This window comes from Hippichthys cyanospilos, chromosome 20 (genome assembly GCF_059441005.1).
Source record: "Hippichthys cyanospilos isolate Australia breed blue-spotted pipefish chromosome 20, RoL_Hcya_1.0, whole genome shotgun sequence".
Classification (NCBI taxonomy): domain Eukaryota; kingdom Metazoa; phylum Chordata; class Actinopteri; order Syngnathiformes; family Syngnathidae; genus Hippichthys; species Hippichthys cyanospilos.
In genome coordinates, this window is record NC_142388.1 from 1,384,987 (window position 1) to 1,406,632 (window position 21,646).

Consider the following 21,646-nt stretch of genomic DNA (forward strand, 5'->3'; position numbering starts at 1 on the left):
TTTCTGATTGGACAAGATTTGGCAAACGTGCTGACGGCTGAAAATCGAATCATTAAAAAGTATGAGTTAAGTCTCCATCTATTTGTGCACAGCCATTGGGTCGCGTTACCCGAGTGTTCAGATGTCCTCTTATACTGTATAAACAAAAAAAATGTAAAAAATCACCTAACGAACAGCTGTTCGGAACGTAACTCATTTGTAAGTTGGGGAGCGTTAATACTTACGTTCAAGTTTACTCCACTTCCTCCTTTGGAAGTACAGTAAATGAAGGCCAAAAGTATGGCTGCAGCCTATGGGTGCAGTAACGTGTTATTTTTTTACTAAGTCGAGTTTAACGCACAGATTTGCATTTTTTTATTCTTACTTACAATAATTACCGTAACGGGACGAGCTAGAGGGCGGATGTCAGTTGGCTGTTAGCAGCCAATGCCGCCTGTTGCAGATAACAGTAGCTCATGTTATCTTTGGTTATTACGGCATTAATTTCAGTAAAAGAAGTGAGCAGACTGAACCAACGTCTGAGTTTATCCTTGTTTACACACAGGAATACTAGTAATCAGAGAGAAGATTATGTAAACGTTATGATGTCTCCAGCTGATTCAATTAAGAGAGGTAGAGAACGCGGAAAGGTATTCCATTTGAGTCGTTTATTAATTACGGTCTTTTGGCATGTACACACAATCATAAACTTGGTGAAACACAGATGACTTTGGATATTTATGGTAAAACGGACTTGCGCTGCGTCAGGAGGAAAAGGACAAACTATTGCTTCGAGTGCGTTGGGTTACACGAGCGAGGCGTTCACCGACCGCTCACAATGCGGGAAATCGGAAGCACACTTATTTTAACCCGCGACAAATATTTACCTTCCAAATATGAACACAAGCAAATATAAAGAGTTGACAAAAGATGAGATTGATTCCGTTTTCCTACAGTTTTTACATTGTTGCTAAAGTGCTGGTGCGTCTTATACACAATAACGTGGAAAATACAAAATTTGACCACAAAATTAAGGGTGTGTCCGATACATGAGTGTGTCTTATATTTGTGGAATTACAGTAGTATTTTTCTATGCGTGTACGCCCGTAAGCCGCGAACGGCGGGGGGAGTTAGCAGACTAGCCTGCCACGAGGCCCCCGGGCGCTAATCCACCAGCGCCGCGCTGGCGAATCCAGGTAAAGCGATCCTAAAGCCCAAGCTCTCCCTGCGCTCTGCTCCCGCTCGGCCTTATGGAGCCGTCACTATTAGCGTCTGCCAGGAAGATCAGACGGAGGGGATATCCGCTCAAAAGGAACCCGTCTGGACCCAGGGCCACATTTTGACAAGTTAATCTCCTCTTTGACGCCACGCAAAAAAAAGGGATTGTGACTTTGACCGTGATCTTTGTGAAATTCCTTCCTCGGGAACGTCACGGACGACCTACGCCTTTGTCCTGTGTCTCTCTGTGTCTCCGCTTGATTTCAACTAACAAAGTCGGACACTTTTAAACTTTGCAATCCCAAAGACGTATATTTCGTTTTTTAAAAGCTCAGACATTCAATTCCAGGTCCTTACATTTTTTTTCTTTGATTTTTCAAGCAGGTTTGAAAGTTGGCTGGCAATGAATGAGTTAAATAGTATTTTAGACTATACGCCACTTACCTGTCATTTTTGTACGGCAATAAAAAAAACTACTACGGTAATCCAAAATTAATGAAAAAAAAAAGATCTCTGAAGGCAAAATTTGGACAATCAATTTTTTCTAGCATATCGGGTCCACCCCCCGCCTGTCCATTCCCCACAATGCGATGCTTTTTTTTCTTAAAGGCCAGGCTCAGTCGGTGTTGTCTCTTTCTCATGCATCCGCTCACACCCCTTCCCCCTCCTGTACATCTCCGCACAGCTTCATCGCTATCAGCCACAAGCACACTGAAAAAAGTCGTGAAGAGTTGTTGGCAAATCACCCTTATATAACCACCGGACTCTGTCAATGTCGAACTTCAGTCCTCGAGGGCCGGCATCCCGCATGTTTTCCGATTTTCTCACACCAACGCACCTGATTCAAATGATTAGCTCCTTAGCAAGCTCTGCATTTGAATGTTTGAGGGAGAAGGTTGAACGGCACGCAGAATACCGACCCTCAAGGATCGGAGTTCCACACCTGTGATGTAGAATGACGAGCAGTGGTTTAGTTCAAAGCGAAAGGAGGCCGAACAAGATCGAGTATTAACAGGCTGCTTCAGACTCCTTGTTAGGACTGAGTGTGGGAGCGTTAATGCAGGACATCGAGTAGGTACTGCTGAGAAAGTGGCCGTATCTTGTCAAATCAAACAAACACACAACAAAACAAACACAACTTTACAAATCCATGCAGTTGGAATGATGGGACAAGTTCTGGGGTCAGCGTAAAGGTGCGCGCGGAAAGGGTTAAGGTTCCAGCGAGGTAAGCCCGACGGCGATGTGGGTTTCGCGCTGATGAGTCGTAACCCGAGGGCCGCTTTGCATTTCTGATACAACTTGTCTTTTTTCTTGTGAGAGCGTGCCAGAATGTCCGAGGGCTAAGTACAGTGGGTGTGTTCGTCACCGCCGCCGCCGCCGCGTTTTGGACCTCGCCATGTGTTTGACGCGCACTTCTGTGGGAACGCAATCTTTTTTTTTTTTGGACTCTTCTGCCTGCTTGCCTGGAACCCGGTAATTAAAGCGCGCCTCCCGGGCCGAGCGCGTCGCGGTGCGCAATAAACCCGAGACGAAGGAGTACGTTTACCTAGCCCGCGTGGGCGTTTGAATCTTTTTTGCCCGGAACTCGTTTTGATCACACGCCCGTCAAACCATCGTCTCCCATTACGGCGCAGCGGCTGCTGACGGGCCAACGTTTAATCCACTTATTGCAAGGTGACACCTCCTTACTGTTCCCCCAAACCTCCCGCAATATACACTAAGCAAATAAGACAGAGACGAGAGTCGGGGCTGGCGGACGATAACCTTGCGTTTAAACGACGTCCTATAGGTAGAGGCGCGGAGTTGTACGGCTAATTGGAACACGTTGAACTTGTTGGCTGACAGCTGTTTGCAAAGCGGCGGGCCAGCTGTTATTTGACTCACCTTCCGAGACCCGCGGAACAATGTGTTCTTTCGCAAATATGAAGAAAGGAAAAACATACCTTTTTAATGACTGGCAAAAGATGAATAAACTGTACAGGAAATCACCCGCGTCCCGTCGCTGTACTCACTTTTCATTAAGACTGGAGGTGATTGTTGTTACTTTGGTTTATTTCCACGCTGACTGTGACGGGCTATGTCCTCGTCCCTGTTGACTAAAGACACGGGCAAGAGTGAAGCTGATGATTTTGTTTTGATCGGCTTTGAAGGACCAAGCCGACCGTAGTAAATTTACATTTCGAAACTGGAATCTGATGAATAATGAAGACAAGTACGTATATGGACAACAATAGTTCTTCAAGACATGAAAGTTGCTCTTTCTTTGTTAAGATGATCGTTGTTACGTTGTTTTATCAAACTAAATCCTGACGATGGTCTCTTCCTCTACTGATTTTGCGTTTAAAGACTCCCAACGCTATCATGAATTGAGATTAATAAACGAGTCAAACGGAATGTCTTTCCTTTTTTTCTAACTGGTTCACGCATCCCTGCGTTCCACTCTTAATTGAATCAGCTGGAGAGATCATAATCCCTCCATTTTAGTAATATTCCTGTGTACGAACAAGGATGGGCTCGGATGTTGGTTCGGTCTGCTCGCTTCTTTTCTTGAAAATAATTCTGTAACCACCTCAACTCACATGAGCTTCTGTTAGCTGCAACACACACTTGTTGCCAACAGCTACCTGATGTCCGCCCGCTTGCTCGCCTCGTTACACTAATGATTTTAAGAATACGGCCGTTAAAAGTCTGCATCTCGGTGTCAAACTCGGCTCACGTCATTTTGAAGTTCATGTTTATAGGACGCACCCTTTTTTCTTTAGGTAAAAAAGAGCATCTTGTATTTGGGAAATTGATATATTTTATGGGCTTGGAACACTGGGGTAAGGGTTAGGGTTAGGGTGATTGTCTGATTGTCATTACTTTGTTTTCCCAAACGAATTTCCATCACGACTTTCGAGCACAGCAACCGTATTCCACCCGAGGCCTCATAAATCGATGTTCTAAATCCAAATTCCTGTAGCGGCACGTTCATCCAGATCTTTTTTCACTCTTGTGCAAAAATTACTAATAAGATCCTGTTCTGAGTTAACCTCTGGATTTAATTGGTCCTTACACAAGCGTTTGCACTCACTCACCTTCAGCAGGGAACACTTGCGTGTCATTAATCGTCGGACGAACTCGTCGAGCAGCTTTGGTGCAGCCGGCGAGCAAACGTGAGCGGCGGCCGACCGACAAACTTTGACAAGCGCCGATCCGTATAAACACTTCTGAGCGGCTTTTAATTCGGGATTTGGGGTGCAGACGCGACTTGTTTTGATGCAATCAAGATCAAATCAGCGGAGCGTTGACCACTTTGATGTGTGGCGCATTAAAAGACGTTTAAGGGCTCAAGAAACTGATTGGATGCTTAACCACCTCCGATCATTGTTTGAAAAAAAAGTTCTGACATTGTACCGCGGGATTTTTCAAGCCTAATGCGGCAGGAAGTCACCACTTCCAAATTTGAAAACAATTTGAAGAAAAACAATGTTGATGTGCAGCGATCTTTCCTGACTTTGTCGTTCATTTGTTTGTCCTTGAGGTTGTGCAGCTTGGATTTGGAGCAGAAGTTTGGGGTACCCGATAAAGTCTCAAACCTTTAGGATTTTTTCAGTCAGATCTTCCATTTTTATGTCGCTATTTCAAAAGCTCGTAGCTCGAAAAAGGCTAAGGATAAAGGGATACGGTAAAAGTTGCTTGGTGCAATTTTGGGTACTTAAAGAGGTAAGTACGAAAATGTTTGTTTGACTTCTAATTACACGAGAAAAGAAATATTGTTTTTACCTTTCCGCCCGCATGCCATTGAAGAGCGCATCTTCAAAAGAGGATGGTGACAGCGTGACCCTGCAACAGATCATTTTGCCTTTGATTATTCCCTATGGGAAACGGAAGTTAAATGACGTACACGGGCAAATCCAAATCAAGAGGCGCTCGACAAACATAAGCAATGTTTGTGCAATCAGCAGTCAATCTAAAGCTTTCTCCGTTCATTTGCATTTTCCTTGGTGGCCTGACGTTTTAGCGTCTGCTTGAAAGACGACAATCTTTAAGGTGGAAGGACAATTTTGATCATTTAGAGAGGACAAAGAAAACAAAACAGAATGATTTGCCTATAAAAGCGATACAAGGCCTCCAGGCCATCTTCATTAGAGAGCCCACTTTAGTCTGCGTGCCTGCTCGTCATTAGCGAACCGCAATAAGTCCAAAGCCTTTTGACGACATTGTTCGATAATTGCCCCGTGAAGGACAAACAAGAAGGTGCGCATATGGAAAAAAAAAAAAAAAACGTAGAAGAAGGTAGCGAGCGGCATTATTGAGGCGCAATCACCAATGCAGACTGCCATTGTGCTCCAAGGCCGTGTGATGTCAGAGTGGCTCTCAACACATTAGGACGTGATTTGTGGCCACCGTGCGAGGCTATCGACGTCGGTTACAATGGCGTCAATTAGGACGCCGCCGTTATGGTCATGATGCCCATGTGACATTTTTCAAACTCGAGTACAGTACATGAACTGTGGCCGCAACTGACAATTCATGTCAACTTCCACCATATTGCCATTCATCCTTCCAGCCCCCGTAAGTCATTTTTTATTATTATTTTTTTTTAATCCACCTGATATGGTGCGGGTCAAATTGACCCTTTAAAAATTTTAACTAAACGTTTTGGCTTTATGTACAGTCTGTACATAGCAGTTTGACAGTCCTCGTCGGTAACCCGAGGACCGCCCGTATCAGCAAAACCTCCTGACCGGATCTACTTGCAAGTCTAACTAAATCGGCGCAGATATCCTTCAAGTTGTCGGCGTAAGCCAATCAAAAGCGTGTACCCTGACAGCGGTCCAGGTAGGAGAAAGATTAAACAAGTTCTCTTTGGCAAAACTTTGTCTGGCTGGCGCGCAGGCTGCGCGTTTTTTTCGGGGGGGGTCGTGGGCGGCAACAAACTTCCTGCGACATCCAAGAAGTCTGTTCCCGCTGTGATAGGACTCTGTAAGGTCACTCAGCCATAAAGGCGCGAGCACAGGTTGTTCTTGGCACAGACGGAGAAGGGAGAAGACGAAGGAGAAAAGCCTCCGCCCAACTCGCGGCAGCAGCCTCTACCTGATGACTTCTCCATCCGTTTTAATTGGTAATTATTTTGCGGGGTTTAACGCCTTTATTCAGACTGTCAGTGTGGAGTCAGGAGAGGAGGATTAGGTGCCCCGGGGGGACGAGACACTGGCACGGCCAGGACAGCTCATTTTTACACAGGCAGGGGAGGAGGACAGCTCATCTTTGATCTGGTTGGGGCTTCGCAGGCCAGAGGGGTGACAGCTGCACTTTCTTTAGCCCCGCATTTGAATTTGAATTCTATCTTAGGATGCAGCGCGCGGCGGACTTGGCAGGGCAGTGGGGTAATCTGCTCGGCACAAGCGCCCGGGCCTTTTCTTCCTGTGTGCCCTCGCCGAGATTGGAGTAATTAAACTTAAATGGGATGCATTAAAAACTCGCTGGTGCCGAGCAGGAGGAGGAGGAGGAGGAGGAGGCGGCGGCGGCGGCCGTGCCAGCCGTGAAAGAGTCGGGGGCTCTCCTTTCTCTACGCTCCTCTAATCCTGACGACTACATGCGCGCTTTGATGCCAGTTAGCCGGAGCGCGGCGAATGGCGACAAGATGGGCGCTGACCCTCCGGGTTTGATCCTGTCGAGGTGACGGCTGTTTGCGCGCTCGCGTGTCGGATCGGTCGCGACGCAGTCAGAGACGCGGCGCAACGTGTTCGCCTTCCGCGCGGAACGCGGAAGCTCTGGCCTGCGCTTGGCAAACCGGCGACCGTGGAAAGCTTGGAGATCTTTTTTTTTTCTTCACCTGAATCTATATACGACAACCCTAACCCTAACCCGTCGCAGACCAGAATTGTACTTCCGGGTTCCAGAAAAGGGATTGGTGACTACTTAGCTCAAACGGAACGCAATGAAAAAAATGTTTGGGGTAGTCTAGCCAGTCTAAAAAACCGTTAGCATTGATTTTATGTCCTTCAAAAGAAATCAAAATAGCCATCGTCCTTCCGTTGGGTCGCAGGGGCGGCGGTTTTATCAGGGGAGCCCAGACTTGCATCTCCCTAGCGCTTCGTCCGGCTCCTCCGGGGTTTCTCAGGCGTTCCTCAGGCCGGTCTAGAGACACAGTCTCTCATGCGTGTTCAAGGATCGTCTTCGGGTGGGACATGCCCGGAACACCTCACCAGAGAGACATCCATTGGAACCAGATGCCCGAGCCACCTTAACTGGCTCCTCTCGACGCAGAGGAGCAGCAACTGGACTTTGAGCCCCTCCCGGATGACCGAGCTTCTCACCCCATCTCTAAGGGAGAGCCAAGACAGAGGAAACCCTTTTGGGCCACTTGTTTTTGGGATCTCGTCGTTTCCGTTACGACCCGTATATCCCGATGAGGGCCGAAAAAAAGACTGACCCGGTAATTCAAGAGCTTCGCTTTTGGGCCCGGTTTCTTCTTCACCCCATCGCAGCAGATGCTGCCCCGATCCGCCTGTCGATCTCCCGTTGCATCCGACCCTCACTCGTGAACAAGACCCCAAGATACTTTGAGTATATGTTTAACACCGCTTCAGATTTTTCACATTCTTTACTTATTAGTTGACTTATTTTTTAAACTTAACAATAAAGACATCCGTCTGTAATTGGCCACTCCCTCAATGACCACGATAAGTATGCCTACGTCTTATTGATTCGGATCCGAACGAGATCTTAATGAGTTTTTGCAAAACGTCAGGCTGCGGCGGGACTGAAAAAAGCTGAAATCATAAAGCGGCGGTCACCAATGGTTTCACGCGCAAGCGAATACATAACACCTGGGGGAAAACCCGAAAATGACAGTCGGTACGGCACGCCCCTTGGAAAGTGCCCGCTTCCCACGTAATGGACCGTCGCAGTTACACAACGGACTGGTCGGTACAGGAAGCGCCACTTTAGTTGCCAATAAAGGAAGCGCACGGCATCGCGGGGCGAGCGTGGGCCGCTCCCACTTTGGAAGACGCCCTGACGCGGACACTCGATAAATTACGGCGAAAAGACACCGGCTCGGGGAAACCGGAGCGTCGAGGTGGATGTCAAGCTGACTCCGTGCATGCCTTAATTCTTTGCCGTCATGTGCCGGGAATGTGGGCTGGAACAAAAGACAAACATTTGAGCCGTGGTTGGAAAAAGGGCCGCGCTCCCTTTTTACTCGTATTACTGAAAAATGAATGGCATCGCGAATATCGCTTTATGAAATGATTGCTTTAGTATTGACAATAAATAATACAATTAGTTTTTTATACACATGTATCTCACATTCTCTATTTCAATTGAATAATTGGTTAATTGCTTAAAATGACATTTCTTCCAAGCAGTGAAATTCAATACTTCCTGGTTATTTTCCATGTATTTATTTCATTTAAAATGTTCATGAATAAATATCTACTAAATTTATGAATAATACATACATGCAAAAATGTAATAAATAAATATTTTAAAAAATCAATAAATTATATCTGAATTTGAATCTGATCTAGAATTGATATAGTAAAATTAATTTATAAAAAATGTCCTCCATTTTTTGAATGGTTAATTGTGTGAGATTACAATCAATTTACTTTTTTTATGGTCTATGCATTTATTTCTTTTAAATTATTCATAAAATATCTAATCATGTATAATTAATATCAAATACAAAATCATAAATATGAAAATACATCTTTATGATATAAATAAAAAATATAAACATACAGTAAATCAGAAATAAAAATGATCAATATTTGATAAAATACAATAAAAAATAGAAATTGATACAGTAAAATAGTAAAAATAAAAAATACACCTATATTGTTTGATCATTGAATAGTTTAACAGCTTAAATTACAATTATTCCAAGTAGAAATTATTTTTTCCATGTATATATTTCTTTTAAAGTTTTAATGAATGAATATCTAAAAAAAATGCATATGCATATGCATAGGTTTCAACTTTTTTTTTTTTGGATGTCATCTACAAATACCTTGGCTTGTGTGGGTCGGACTAAAGTCCGCCGCCATCATAAGTGCCCCCCCCCAGCAACCGCTACAGACTGTACATAAAGCCAGCAAACAAACAGAACAATAAATCAAACAGTCATCTCGCCATCGGCCGTAAAAGGCGAAAGGAGGGCTCGTGCCAGGAAATAGTCTTTCTTTCTTTTTTCTCTTAACAGTTTAGCGCCTACGGCCCAAAGCATGCACAAGTCTGTCCCGATAGCGTTACACGTTGGATCAAATATTCCCCTTTGGGGCCGCGGCAGGCGCCAGGTGTATCAACGGGGTGGCCGCGCTCTCAAACCGCCATTTCAACATAACATCCTTTGAAAAAAAAACAAAAAAACATCACAAAAAGTCACGCAAATAATAGCGCGTGCCCAAAACGGGCTCTGACCAATCACAGCGCAGAACAGATCACTCCATCGACCCCCAAACGGACTTTTGACTACTGATACTATTTTGTGCACGAATGATTTTACAGACATTCGGAAGTTTCGGAATAAAAATGTTCACGAAATTCATGGAAACGTTCGATTCTTCTCATTTGTCATTTCTAGCTTGTGACGATACGACTATCCACTAATATATATATACCCTTAAATAAGCAGGAATCCGCTTGATACTGACATTTGGTTTCGATACTATCTGTACTTCGCATGTTTTTGAAGAAAAAAAAAAAAAAAACAGTGGCCGTTGTGGTGCGTTCCGGCAAACGTGCCAGCAGTCTGGGCTTGCTCATTTACTCATTAAGAACTCATTAAGTGTGAGTGACACCTCCACATGCCAGATTTAAATTTAGCTTGGCTGCGTAATTATACTTTTGCTTTTCACGGCGTATAAAAAATAAGAGTCAAACATGAGATGAGCTGTTTCGACGGATGTGTCGATGACCTTGAGAGAACAATGACGTTCCAAGACGAAGAAAATGAATAGTGTTGGGTCACTTTTCTGGAAAGTACCGTGATGAGTCCAATGGGGGTTCACGCTTCTTTAGAAAGAAAAAAAAAAGTCACCAGAATGGGGAAAGATGAAGATTTTTCCGCAGCCATCAAGCAAATCTAACTTGATATATTTTTTCAGCTGTGACAGGAATAATGCTTGTTTTCTTTTCAAATCACAAGCACATTAATTGGAACATGAAGCGACGTTAGCGTGACCGCTTTGCAAAACGTTGTTTTTATCGTATTTCATCCCAAAACACATTCACCTGCAAATACCACCACTGAAGTTTTGTGTTTTATTTGAATCCAACAATGCACTTGCCTAAATTTTTTTTTAATCCAAAATACACTTACCTGAAAAAACCGCTACAGAAAGTGAAATGTCCAAGTTTTGTCTTTTTTTTTTTATCCAAAAATATATTTGCCTAGAGATACCGCTACAATTGTAATTCCAAATTGATCTTTGAATAATTGTTGAAGTGAAAAATGCATTGCGCTGATCAGCAGTTATTGGTCTGAAAAAAATGGTATTTGACAGCGAAAAACTGTTGACAACCACTGCAAAGCGTGCGTACGCGTGTCATGATTTCCAACACCTTTATATGATTGTAATTGCCGACTTCTGTGTCATCCATCATCTTCAAACACACGTCACCTCACTTGCGTTTGGCAAAGTCTCCGGGCGACTTTCTTTTTTCTTCTTCTGACGAGCGAGAGCGGTCCCCGTCCGCGGGAGCGGACAGACGGGTCCTTCCTCGGGTCCCGCCCAATCACGCGCATCCTTCTGGCGTCTCACCTGCCGGGTCGGAAAATCAAGTGCGTGATTACAATCACCGGGCTATTGTGCCCAGCCGACCTGGCGAGGAGACGGCGGAGTGCTTGTTGAGCTAATAGTCAAAAGGAGCCTTGAATAAGTCGTTAAGAAGCATCTCGCCTCGCCGTTCGCCTGATTTGTCTATTTGACGGCGGCGGCGCGAGGGGCAGGATCCAACCCGCCAGACGCCATTCCGGTGTTTTGCTATCAAGTGGACGCCGTCTGAGACGAGTCGCGGCGCTAGAAATAGGCCAAAAAACAAAAAATAACCTCCGAAATTCCAAATTCCGCAGCACTGCAAAAAACTGCAACTGTAGTGGTATCTCTAGGCAAATGTATTGTTGGATAAAAAAAATGATATAAAACTTTGCAACTGAAACTGTAGTAGTATCTTTAGATTAAAAAAAGATATATAACTGTGGAACCACCACTGTGATATCGCTAGGAAATGCATGTTTGGATTGAAAAAAAAAAGATATACAATACAAACTGCAATAGTGACGGTATGTATAAAAAAAAGATATAAAACTTTGTCACTGTCTCTAGATGAATCTTCACAAGACAGATTGCATTACATAATTTCATTTGTTGTTGGCAATTCCATTGTAAAATTGCCCCACTAATGAAAATAGGCATCTGTATAAAATAATTACAAATGGGTCTCTATGACACAATTCAGCCAAAGGTTTTTTCATGTTGCAATCAATTCGCTCTTAATTAGAAAAGAAAAAACAGCAACAACAAGATCTACACATATGTTGGATATTAGCCAGCACAACCTGAAAGTCGTACAGGGAGAAAATCGTACGACGGTGTGAATCCATCCCGATCTACCGGGGCGGCAGTTTAGATTGCGTTAGACGCGAGCGGGCCTCCGAGGTCTAAGAATGCACTTTAATAGATACCTGTCAAGCGTAATTAACAATGTTTTTCCTGGATGGCGCGCTCCCACGCCGCCTGCAGCCACGGCCTCCGCAAACGCGGCGCCCTCAGCGCGGTTTGCCACCCAGCCATCTTTTAATTGCGGCGCACACAAGAAAGGACCAGAAGGGCCCCCGTAAAAGCTGAGGCAAGCTGGCTGGCGTCCCAGCGTGGAGATCTCGCCGTTCAAGTAATTACAGGTGGGACGGACCCGCTCGCGCTCGGTTGACAGCTTTCGTCAAACTATGCGGGGCGAGCAGTCGACTACCCACTTCCTTGTTCCTCTCGGCCCGGTCCGAGCCAAAGGACATTTGGAAAAAAACAAACAAGAGTTCAAGAAAAAGAGGCTCGGACCAAGGAAGGTGGGAGGAAACCAGCAAGAGAACTGACAAGGATGCTATGGGTGGAAGTATGGAAGGAACGGAAGGGTGAAAGGTGGAAAGAAGGCTCAAAGGAAGGAAGATAGAAAGAAGAAGAACGATACAGGGTTCTATGAAAAGAAAAGGGAAGGAAGAAAGCAAAGGAGGATGGGTAAAAGAGGGGACAGCAAAACGTGGGAAAAAGGAGATGAAAGGATGAAGGATGAAGGATAAAGGACGGTGAACCTAACGAATAAGAGTAAAAGAGAGGCTGATGAAACATGATAAAGAAGTAAAAAAAAAGAAGGAAGGAAGGAAGGAAGGAAGGAAGGATGAGGGAATCAAAGAAGAAAAAAGAATGCTAAGGAGAAAAAAATGAATAAATGACAAGTGATAGTAAGAATGAATGGAAGGAAGGATCTCAAGAAAATGGAATGAATGAATGATGGAAGAGTAAATAATAAGAATGGATGGAAGGAAAAAAGGAAGAAAGGAAAAATACGGAGGGATGAATGAATAAAGGAAGAGTGAAAAAGAAAAAGGGAGTAAGAAAGGAAGAAATGAAGGACACATCTAAAGTAGTAAAGTGAATGGAACGAAGGAAGACAGGAAGCAAGAAAACAGGAAGAAAAAAGAAAAAAGGAAGGAATGAAAGGAAGCAAAGAAAGCTTGAAAAGAAGGAAGGAAGGAAAGAGAAAACAAGTGAGAAAGGAAGAAGAATGGAAATAAGAAAGGAAGTAATGAATGTAACGAGGCGAAATCGATGAAATGAAGGAATGAAGCAAGGAAGGAAGCACAAAAAGAAGAAAGGATGTATGGAAGAAAAAAATGAACGAAAATAAAAGACAGAAACAAATGTAAGGAAGGCAGGAGGTAAAGAGAATTACATGAATGAATGAAGAGTAAAAAACCAATGGAAGGAAAAAAGGAAGGAAAGGGAAAGAAGGAGAAAAGGAGGGTGAACGAATATAGGAACAGAGAAAGGATGAACACTGGAAGTAAGAAGGAAGGATGGAAAGTCAAATGGAAGAAAGGCATAAAGAAAGCAAGGAGGTGGCAAAAAGTTAGGAAGGAGAAAAAAAAATACAAAAATGAATGTTTTCGCAGGAAGGAAGAATACCCAAACGGATATCGTCATCCATTCAGCAGAAACATTCCCAGACCGAACCCTCTTGTGAACACGAGAGGCATGCCTGAGACTTGTTTTTTTTTTTTTTTTTTCCCCTCCTAGCGAGCGAGCAAGGGACACGGCGGCCACTCCAAGAGCGCCATCAATAATTGAGACTAGAAGAGTGGCTGGTGTCCCCGCTGAGTGCGGCCCTTTAAACGTTTAAAGACGCTTTAAAGGCACATTAGCGCCTCTTTGGCTGCCTTTTGTGCGCGGCTCAAGGCTGCGCCGCGCTAGCTCGCTCGCTCGCGGCGGCCGGGCCGGGCCGGGCCGGCCCCGACACAAACGACAAAACGTCGAGACAAATAGCGGCTTAAGCGTTCAGAAAATTACAAACAAAAAAACAAGAAACTGCAAACCAAAACGGTGCTGCAAAAAAATTAACCAATAAATAAAACTAAGCAACACCTGTACAGCGGAGGCAGCCCGGGACCTTCCATTAGCCTCGCCATGTGTTTACATTTCAGGGGGTCCGGCGGGCGGCGGACGATTTTTATTTTTTGCCGGATTTGTTATTCATCATGTCGCAAACTGGGCCGAGCGAGGCGACGGCTATCACCGGCGACACTGAGAACCGGCGCGCTAATTGCACGCTGACGCGCTCATCCATCAGCGTCACTTAGCCGCAAAAATGATCGCGCGAACGATGGACGGAAAAAAAAAAAGAGGATGGAAACACCGGCTGAACCTGCCGGTACGCCGCGCACGCTGGGCCTACGGCAGATGTACAAGTTTCGCATCAAGTGATTTCAGGAACAAAGGCAACAAGGAAAAAGTAATGAAGGAAAAAAAAGAAGAAACTGGAGCAACGGAAAGTAGGGATTTAAGTACGAAAAGCGCCGGGTAAGGAAGGACGAAAGAAAAATGAATGGAAGGAGGCAGGAACGAAGGAAAAATGGAAGGAAGGAAGGAAGGAAGGAAGGAAGGAAGGAAGGAAGGAAGGAAGGGGGAAAGGAAAGGGGAAGAAATGTAAAATGGAGCAATAGAAAGTAGGGAGGAGGAGAACGAAAGGAAAAAGAAAAACAAGGAAGGAGGGACAGAAGGAAGGAAGGAATGAAGGAAGGACGGAAGGAAGGAAGGAAGGAATTGGAGCAATAGAATTTAGGAAAGAGAAAAGTAAAGAAGAAAGCAAAATATAAAGTAGAACGAAGTCAATAATTAAGGAAGGAAGGCGCTGGTTAAGGAAGGAAGAAAGAAAAATAAATGGAAGAAAGGAAAGGAGGAAGGAAGGAAGGAAGGAAGGAAGGAAGGAAGGAAGGAAGGAAGGAAGGAAGGAAGGGAAAATGGAGCAGTCGTGAAGAGGAAAGGAAGAAAGAAAAATAAGGAAATGGGGGAAGTAAAGCTGGCAATTGGGATTGAAGGAAGGAAGTAAAAAGCAAAGAAGGAAGAACGAAAGAAAACTGAAGGAAAAAAGGTAAATAGACAGTAGAAAAGCGGAGAAAGAAATCAAATAAGTCGGAAGGGAAATGGAGCAAAGGGAAGGAAGAAAGCAAATAAGCAAACGATAGCAGCAAAGTGACATTGAAGGAAAGAAATCAGGAAAAGAACAAAGGAGGGAACAAACGAAACAATATAAAGTCGGAAAGAGAGGAGGATGAAGGATGGAAGGGAGGAATTAACAAAGGAAGGAAATAAGATAAGGAAGGAAAACAAATGCGGCTAAGCTAACTTTTCGGACACGTTGGCCTCTCAGGCGTAATCCCAACCAGCCGCTTCGTTTGCCGCTGAACTTGACCTCTGAGGAGGTCGGGGAAGCGCGGCGACGACGGCGGGAGTGAAGGGGGCGGAGCTGGGTCCTCCGAGGGGGAGGGGAGGGGGGTCAAAGTTCACGGAAACATTATCAAAGCTCCGAGCTCTGGAGTAACAAGACCCACGCCCCCTGAAAGGCATTGACAGCGACCCCTGACGTGTGCCCGACTCGCATCTGCGCACGAACGCACACAATGGCGCGTGCGTGTGTGTGTGCGAGCTCCACGCCAGCACAGCCGTTGTTGACTTGATTCCCTGGTGCCAAGTTTGTGTTTGAACGCGGCGGATCATGCAAGAGATCCCGCGCGCCGCTTTTCTTCTTCTTCACTCGCACCCCCCCTCCCAACACACACTTCTTTTTCTTTTTTAAAATATACATTTCTACGTGTGCCTGCGCCTGCCCGCCCGCCCGCCGCTCCATTTACCAGGAAATACTTTCTAGATATGCAAATTGGCCGTCACGGGAGGGGAAGCGCATACGCGGCGAGATACGCGCGGCGGCCCACTTGTCTTCTTGTCACGCCGGCGCCGGCGACAACAAAAAGAAGAAGCGCCATCGCTTGAGTCGTCGGGCCGCGAGACGCGCGAGTGTGACATGTATGTGCGCCGCACCTACGCATCTTAAAGGCGCCTAGCGACGCCCGCGTCGAGCGTCCCCACGCTCGACAGCAAGAACAATTATTTTTTTCGTATCGGTAAATTTTCCGCGTTTTACGACTTGACCTCAAAGAAACTTCAATCTGTTCTGTTTGTTTATTCATATTTGGGTAAGGGAACGGGACGACTTTACGAGTTTGATTTTTTCAGCTTTTTTTGTTCGTCATATCTTGTTAGGTTTCGTTTTGGACGGAAGTTTGAACTCCACAGCACCGCGAATTACATTTTGGTAACAATGCTAAACAAACTTTCACCAATAAAGAGGTTGAATTTACTTACATTGATTTTTACGAATTTTTGGACCCCATTTTGAGGAAAAACAAAACAAACCCGAGGTCAAAATCTTGTTATGTTTTTTTTCGTGAAGCACAAAAACAAATGTTCAACAAACCCAAGGTCCAAAATCACATGATCTTAATCTCCACCATTTTTTTTTTTTTAATTCATGGCTCCGGAAGAACCATTTCTGAGAAAAACACAAAACAGAAAGCACCAAAAACCACAGCTTGTTTCTCTTTTTGAGAAAAACAAAAACAAACTCACAGCGCCAAATACCTCGTTGAAATTTTCTTAAAATCTACTTATCTAAAGGAATTCACTTCACACTGAACATTTTTAGACACTATTTTAGGCAAACACTTTTTTAACAAAATATAAATAAGTAAAATAAATAAATAATGCAAAAACATGTCTTTGGAATTGAATGGGATTCATTTAATCTTACAAATTTTCCAACTCATTTGCGACACTTGAGGACCTACCGAGATTTTTAAAAAATATTTATCCGACGGACATTTTACATCGTCCTTCTTCCACATTTCTTAACCGATCGAAAACAATCGCAGCCTGACATTGCATCTGACATTGACAAGATTTGACTTTTTCTCAGGCGGCGTCTTGAAAACCGCATCCGCCGGCTCCGAACCGTTGCCGCTTTTAAACTCCCCGAAAAAGGGAAGCGCCGCGCCGGCGGCGAGACGTTTACTCAAGTTAGCGCTGGTGTTAGCAGCGACGCTAGCTCGCCTTTCAGCTCCGCAGCCACTAATTAACACCGTGCATCTCCGCGTTTGATGTGCGCCCGCCAAAATGCCGATAACGTGACGAGCTTTATCTTCCCGAGGTCTCTGCTGCTTGCTTGGCACCCTCAACACTCAGAAATATCTTTTTTTTTTACACTTTATTTTTTTTTTTTGCACCAATGCCACTAAATAGATGAAAGATGTTAATTAGTGAGCGTTAAGAGAGACTGCTGGCTACATCCTTTTTTTTTTTTTTTGAGGGGGGTAAGCTGTTTGCTGCTTTGAGCTAAGCTATGCTAATCAGCTGCAAGCCTGCCGGCTTCGCAATGGATCTTCTTATCTGTCCGTTCCATTAAAAAAAAAAAAAAAAAAAGAAAGAAAGAAAGACACATTTTACCTTTTCTCACTCATGGAGACTGCAGAAGCTAAGGGTACTTAAAACTTCATTAAAAGCTCCATAATATAACCTCCTGAAACCCACCTCCGCTGCGTTCACGTTTGTTTACGAAATTGTAGTCATTCAAAAAATGGACGCAACAGTGGAATAAATCTCATATATATATATATAAAAACTCCTATCGCTGCTTAATTCCTATTCCACAAACAAAAAAGCCTTTTTTCGCAACGCCGCCCAGAAAAGGAGGATAGGAGGGCAGGTGCGACGCGCTCGTACCTCTGGCGTGTGTCGACACATCAGAGAGCGGCGGTGTTGCGGGTGGTCCCGCCTCTCGTTTGAAGAAGAAAAAAAAAAAAAATAGCGCGGGCCAGACGCAAGCGCTGCGGGGCCAGTCTGCAGTCTGACAGATGTCACACAATACATTATTATAGGATATACATATATGTCATTTTTTCATAATTATTTCTGCCTCGCCGCACCAAAAAACGTATATCCCAGAAAACAGACAACAGCTGTTGTTGACTGGTGCGAAAATCTGTTCGGCACCAGACACTTGATTAGGTACACCTGCACAGACTTCTCACATATGCTTCAGGAGATGGAGATTAATAGCGCATCAATTTATTGTACGTGAAAGGATAGATATGTTTGCGTTACGTGTATTAACTGGCAGGTGTTTGCATTGTATGTGCGTTTCAATAGACAAACATATCTTCTGCACATATTTACATGTGTGAAAACGGACGGACTAATGTTTGTATTTTTGTACCTTTCCGTTGCGTTTCTGCAGCCCAGGGGTGATACCAGTGACCCGACTTTCGGGGGGAGGGTTTATGGGCAGCCGTCGAGGTTTTTTCTTTGGACTTGCGGCGACTCATTTTGCCTGCGTCCCGGACGCAAAATTTTTGACTTTCAAATTAACGCGCGTGCCTGGTTTTTTGGCATCAAAATGAATTGGCATCCGTCTACCGTTTTATTTCACTTATGAACATTTTGGACAACTCTGTTCGCCATGTTTGTTTCGATCTCGCGGAAAAAGAATGTATATCGAAAAAAAAAGAAACACGGCTTTGTTAAACGAATACAGCTAACGCCGCGGGCTTCACGGCGTAAGCTAATGCCAACTCGATCGTTGCGCTTCTGGGAGAAACTTCAAAATAAGATCGTCCCAATGCCGTTTGTTTCATACTTTACTTGATGGCCCATGTTTTGTTTTGAAGCATTTTCTGACTTCCTCTACCAAATTTCACCAATTCGGTACGGTACGAAATCCCCGCCTTACCTTTTTTTCAGCTTACGACGTGATCTGCGACATTTTTTCGTCCCTTCTTTATGGTATTTTTCCCGCTTTACGAAAAAAACCAAGGGGTTGCCTGTCTCCATCTCGAGGCATTTCGCGGTAATTGCTCTTAATTTCCGATCCCGTCAAACTGCCTGCGCTGCATCGCATCACTCAGATGCTGCTCTGCTATTGGTCTGCGTCAAGACTCCCTAAGATACTGGTCTGCTATTCGTCGGAGTCACTGTCAAAATGGCGGCACGGGCGGCATAGGTTTGGATTGCCCGTCATACGACGGATTCGCCTTACGATCCCAACCGCGGAACGGATTAATATCGTAAACCGGAGGCCCGCAGTATTACAAAAGATCTCTTATTGGTTTATTGCTGCAACCAGAATACATAATGTTCTCTGATTGGTTATTTGCAAGTAATGTACGTATTACCTAATGTTCTCCGAAGGGTTTCTGGCTGCCGGTGTACGTATCGCGGCCGTAATGTTTTGGTGGCGTGCCGTCAAGTTTTGACGACGTTAAAGGCTTTTATCTGCACCTCGTGAAAAAGAAAACGCAGTACCTGTCACGCTGCCATACGGTATGCATGTGAGAAATGAGATAGTCGAGCATAACTCTGCTGAACTATGGCATTTCCGCAGCGTGTCAACGTTCCAGGCTGGACCAGCACTTAGTCAGCGCCCTCCGCCATGTCGGATTTGACAAGGCGGCTTTGGCATCCCCGCCAAGCGCCATGTTTGAGCCGGTTGCCACGTTTCGCAGCGAGCCAGCCGGGCCTGGCCGGGCTCGGCGGCGGCGGTTGCCAAATTGGGCACGGAGCAACACATTTGTTGTCATTTAGTGCCACGGCGTGGGCTCCTTCAAGCCATTTGGACGCGGGTGGCGGGCGGCTTGCGGGGGTGAGGTTCAGCGCCAGTTCAAAGGCAAGCCAGAAGATTTCAAGGCTACAAGCGGAGGGGAAGGTGGAATAAACAAGTGGCGCGACCAGCCAATTTTCAGATCACTTTTTAAGCCGTGCAATCTACACTTACAGGGGGGAACAAAACGTTGAGCTGAGATCTGGAGAAATGCACTTAAGACCAATATAGATTGGAACTGTGCTATTTTTCGTCAAGTGCTCCCTAAGCAGCGCAATCATATACTATGTCAGATTTAATAAGATGTTTGTTCCAAGACACCTGAAACATGTTCCAATTAACTTGCTCTTAATTTGTAAAGAAAAATATACTGTACCTATCTCATACCCCAATGTGATAACTACGGGTTGACATGATGAGTGTTAAAAAAAAATAAAAGATACAAATATGAACCCTTATGCAGTATTTTGTCCAATCCTTTGATCTATACAACAATAGAATTTCAACAAAGAGAGAGCTCTAAAAGAAGACTCCAGGGAGCTGAAATTTCCCCCCGATGGGGACATCATAGTAGCTCTCTCCTGGGCTCCCTTCACGTCTATCTAACAATCGTCTGTGAGTTTCATGAGGGAGACTCGCGCTCCTACAAGACACGTGATTGGCTCTCAGCACAACCATCAACCAATGAGGGTAGTAATCTACTCCCGCCCAGGAGTTGTGCTACTCCTGCCCTCATTGGTCGATGTAGCGGAGCGTTGGAAATCTCTTGCCTTGATTTCTTTTCGAATAAATTGGAATTTGAAGAGTAAACTCTGATTGTTACCATGTTTGGTCAGCCATCGGGCACGGCTGATATAACCGCGGCTCTCCGTGAGACCGCAGCCAAAGCGATGGGAAGCAAGAACAGTACGGTTACTGTAAAAAGTTTAATCATTTAAGATCTAAGTAAATATGAGTACTAGGGTAATATTAATCTGAAATATGTAAACTACAAATACTTTTGATAGTTGGGGTGTGGGGGGGTTTCCCGGTATTTCTATCTGCTTCCAGGTTGGCGCCGACTAATACTATTTGGGCACCCCACTAGCTACTTTGCATCTCTATTCTGAGGTTGTTTACGTTTTAGTATTCAGGGCCCGGCTGACAAAAGAATCAATTTGTCCGCTCTTGACTGGGGCCGCAGTTGAGCACTTTAGCAGCCAATTGGCCTGACACTCATTACCCGACTAATAAATCAACGACTCGGTCGGCTCGACGAGCGGCCCTTAACATACTCGCCTCGCCCTACGTGAAAAATAAGCATATGTTGAAGAAAATGAGCCTGTAAAATGCATTTGGCGCGCCCGTGTTTTTTTTCTCTTCTTTCCCAGCGGCCGGCTGCGGCGGCGGTGTCGTTCAAGATGTGGCCTTTCCACGCTCGTAAAGAACGCATAAAACACACATTGTGCGCCCGTAAAGCCCTTTGCAGAGGCGCGATTTATGTGGCGGCTCCGCCGGTCCGAATGGAGACTGACGCTGTCCTCAAAAATGGCGCTGATTTACGCACGCCGATAGGCGCAAGGGTGATTTACGTTTGAAAGCAAATACTGTACTTGTGTTGATATTGTGTGTTTGGAAACAACACGGGAGTTTCTCAACTTTTTTTTAAACACTATAAAAAAAACAAACCGAAAACATGGCTCATTTTGTACAACACAACCCCCAAAATTGGGTTGTTTTATGTATTAAAAAAAAAAAAAAAAACCTGGGGCAAAAGATGGGTTGAAAAAAAACAATTATTGGTCAAGAAATTTCACAACCCAATATTTGGGTCAAATTGACCCAACATTCTATATTGTCCTACACCCCCCCCCCCCCCCCCCCCAAACAAACATACAAACAAACAACAAAGGAAAACATGCAACCCCCTCCAAAATGAGATTGTTTTGTAAAATAAATGAATTAAAAAAATAAATAGTTGAGACAAAAAGTTGATTGAAAAATAACCCAATTATGGATCAAGAAATGTCCGACCCGATATATGGGTCACTTTGACCCAACTTTCTTGGTTGTCTTATACCAAACATCCTAAAAAAAGGTCTCATTTAGTACGCAATCCCTAAATTTGGGTTATTTTGTTTAAAAAAAAAAAAGTTGAGTCAAAAAGTCTGCTTAAAAATAACCCAATACAGGGCAGAGACAATATTTGCATCGATTTGACCTAGCTTTTTTGGTTGTCTTATTTCTATTACGATTATAACTACTTAGTAATCTCATT

The 21,646-nt window shown here is 44.5% G+C and overlaps 1 protein-coding gene across 5 annotated transcripts in view; it reads right to left on the bottom strand.

Moving 5' to 3' along the window:
• The window catches only part of LOC148406876 (uncharacterized), a 150,570-nt gene that overhangs the window by 6,987 nt on the left and 121,937 nt on the right, over positions 1-21,646 (bottom strand). For 4 of the 5 annotated variants that reach the window (XM_088403195.1, XM_088403194.1, XM_088403198.1 and 1 more), the window contains 2 exons: positions 4,963-5,022; positions 3,210-3,293 (listed from right to left, as the gene is read on the bottom strand). In XM_088403195.1, coding sequence (XP_088259321.1) covers positions 3,210-3,216 — 7 coding nt within the window. In that variant the 5' untranslated portion in view covers positions 3,217-3,293; positions 4,963-5,022. Of the gene's footprint in view, positions 1-3,209; positions 3,294-4,962; positions 5,023-10,816; positions 10,944-21,646 lie in introns of those variants that run through there. The other variant, XM_088403197.1, reaches the window with a different exon arrangement.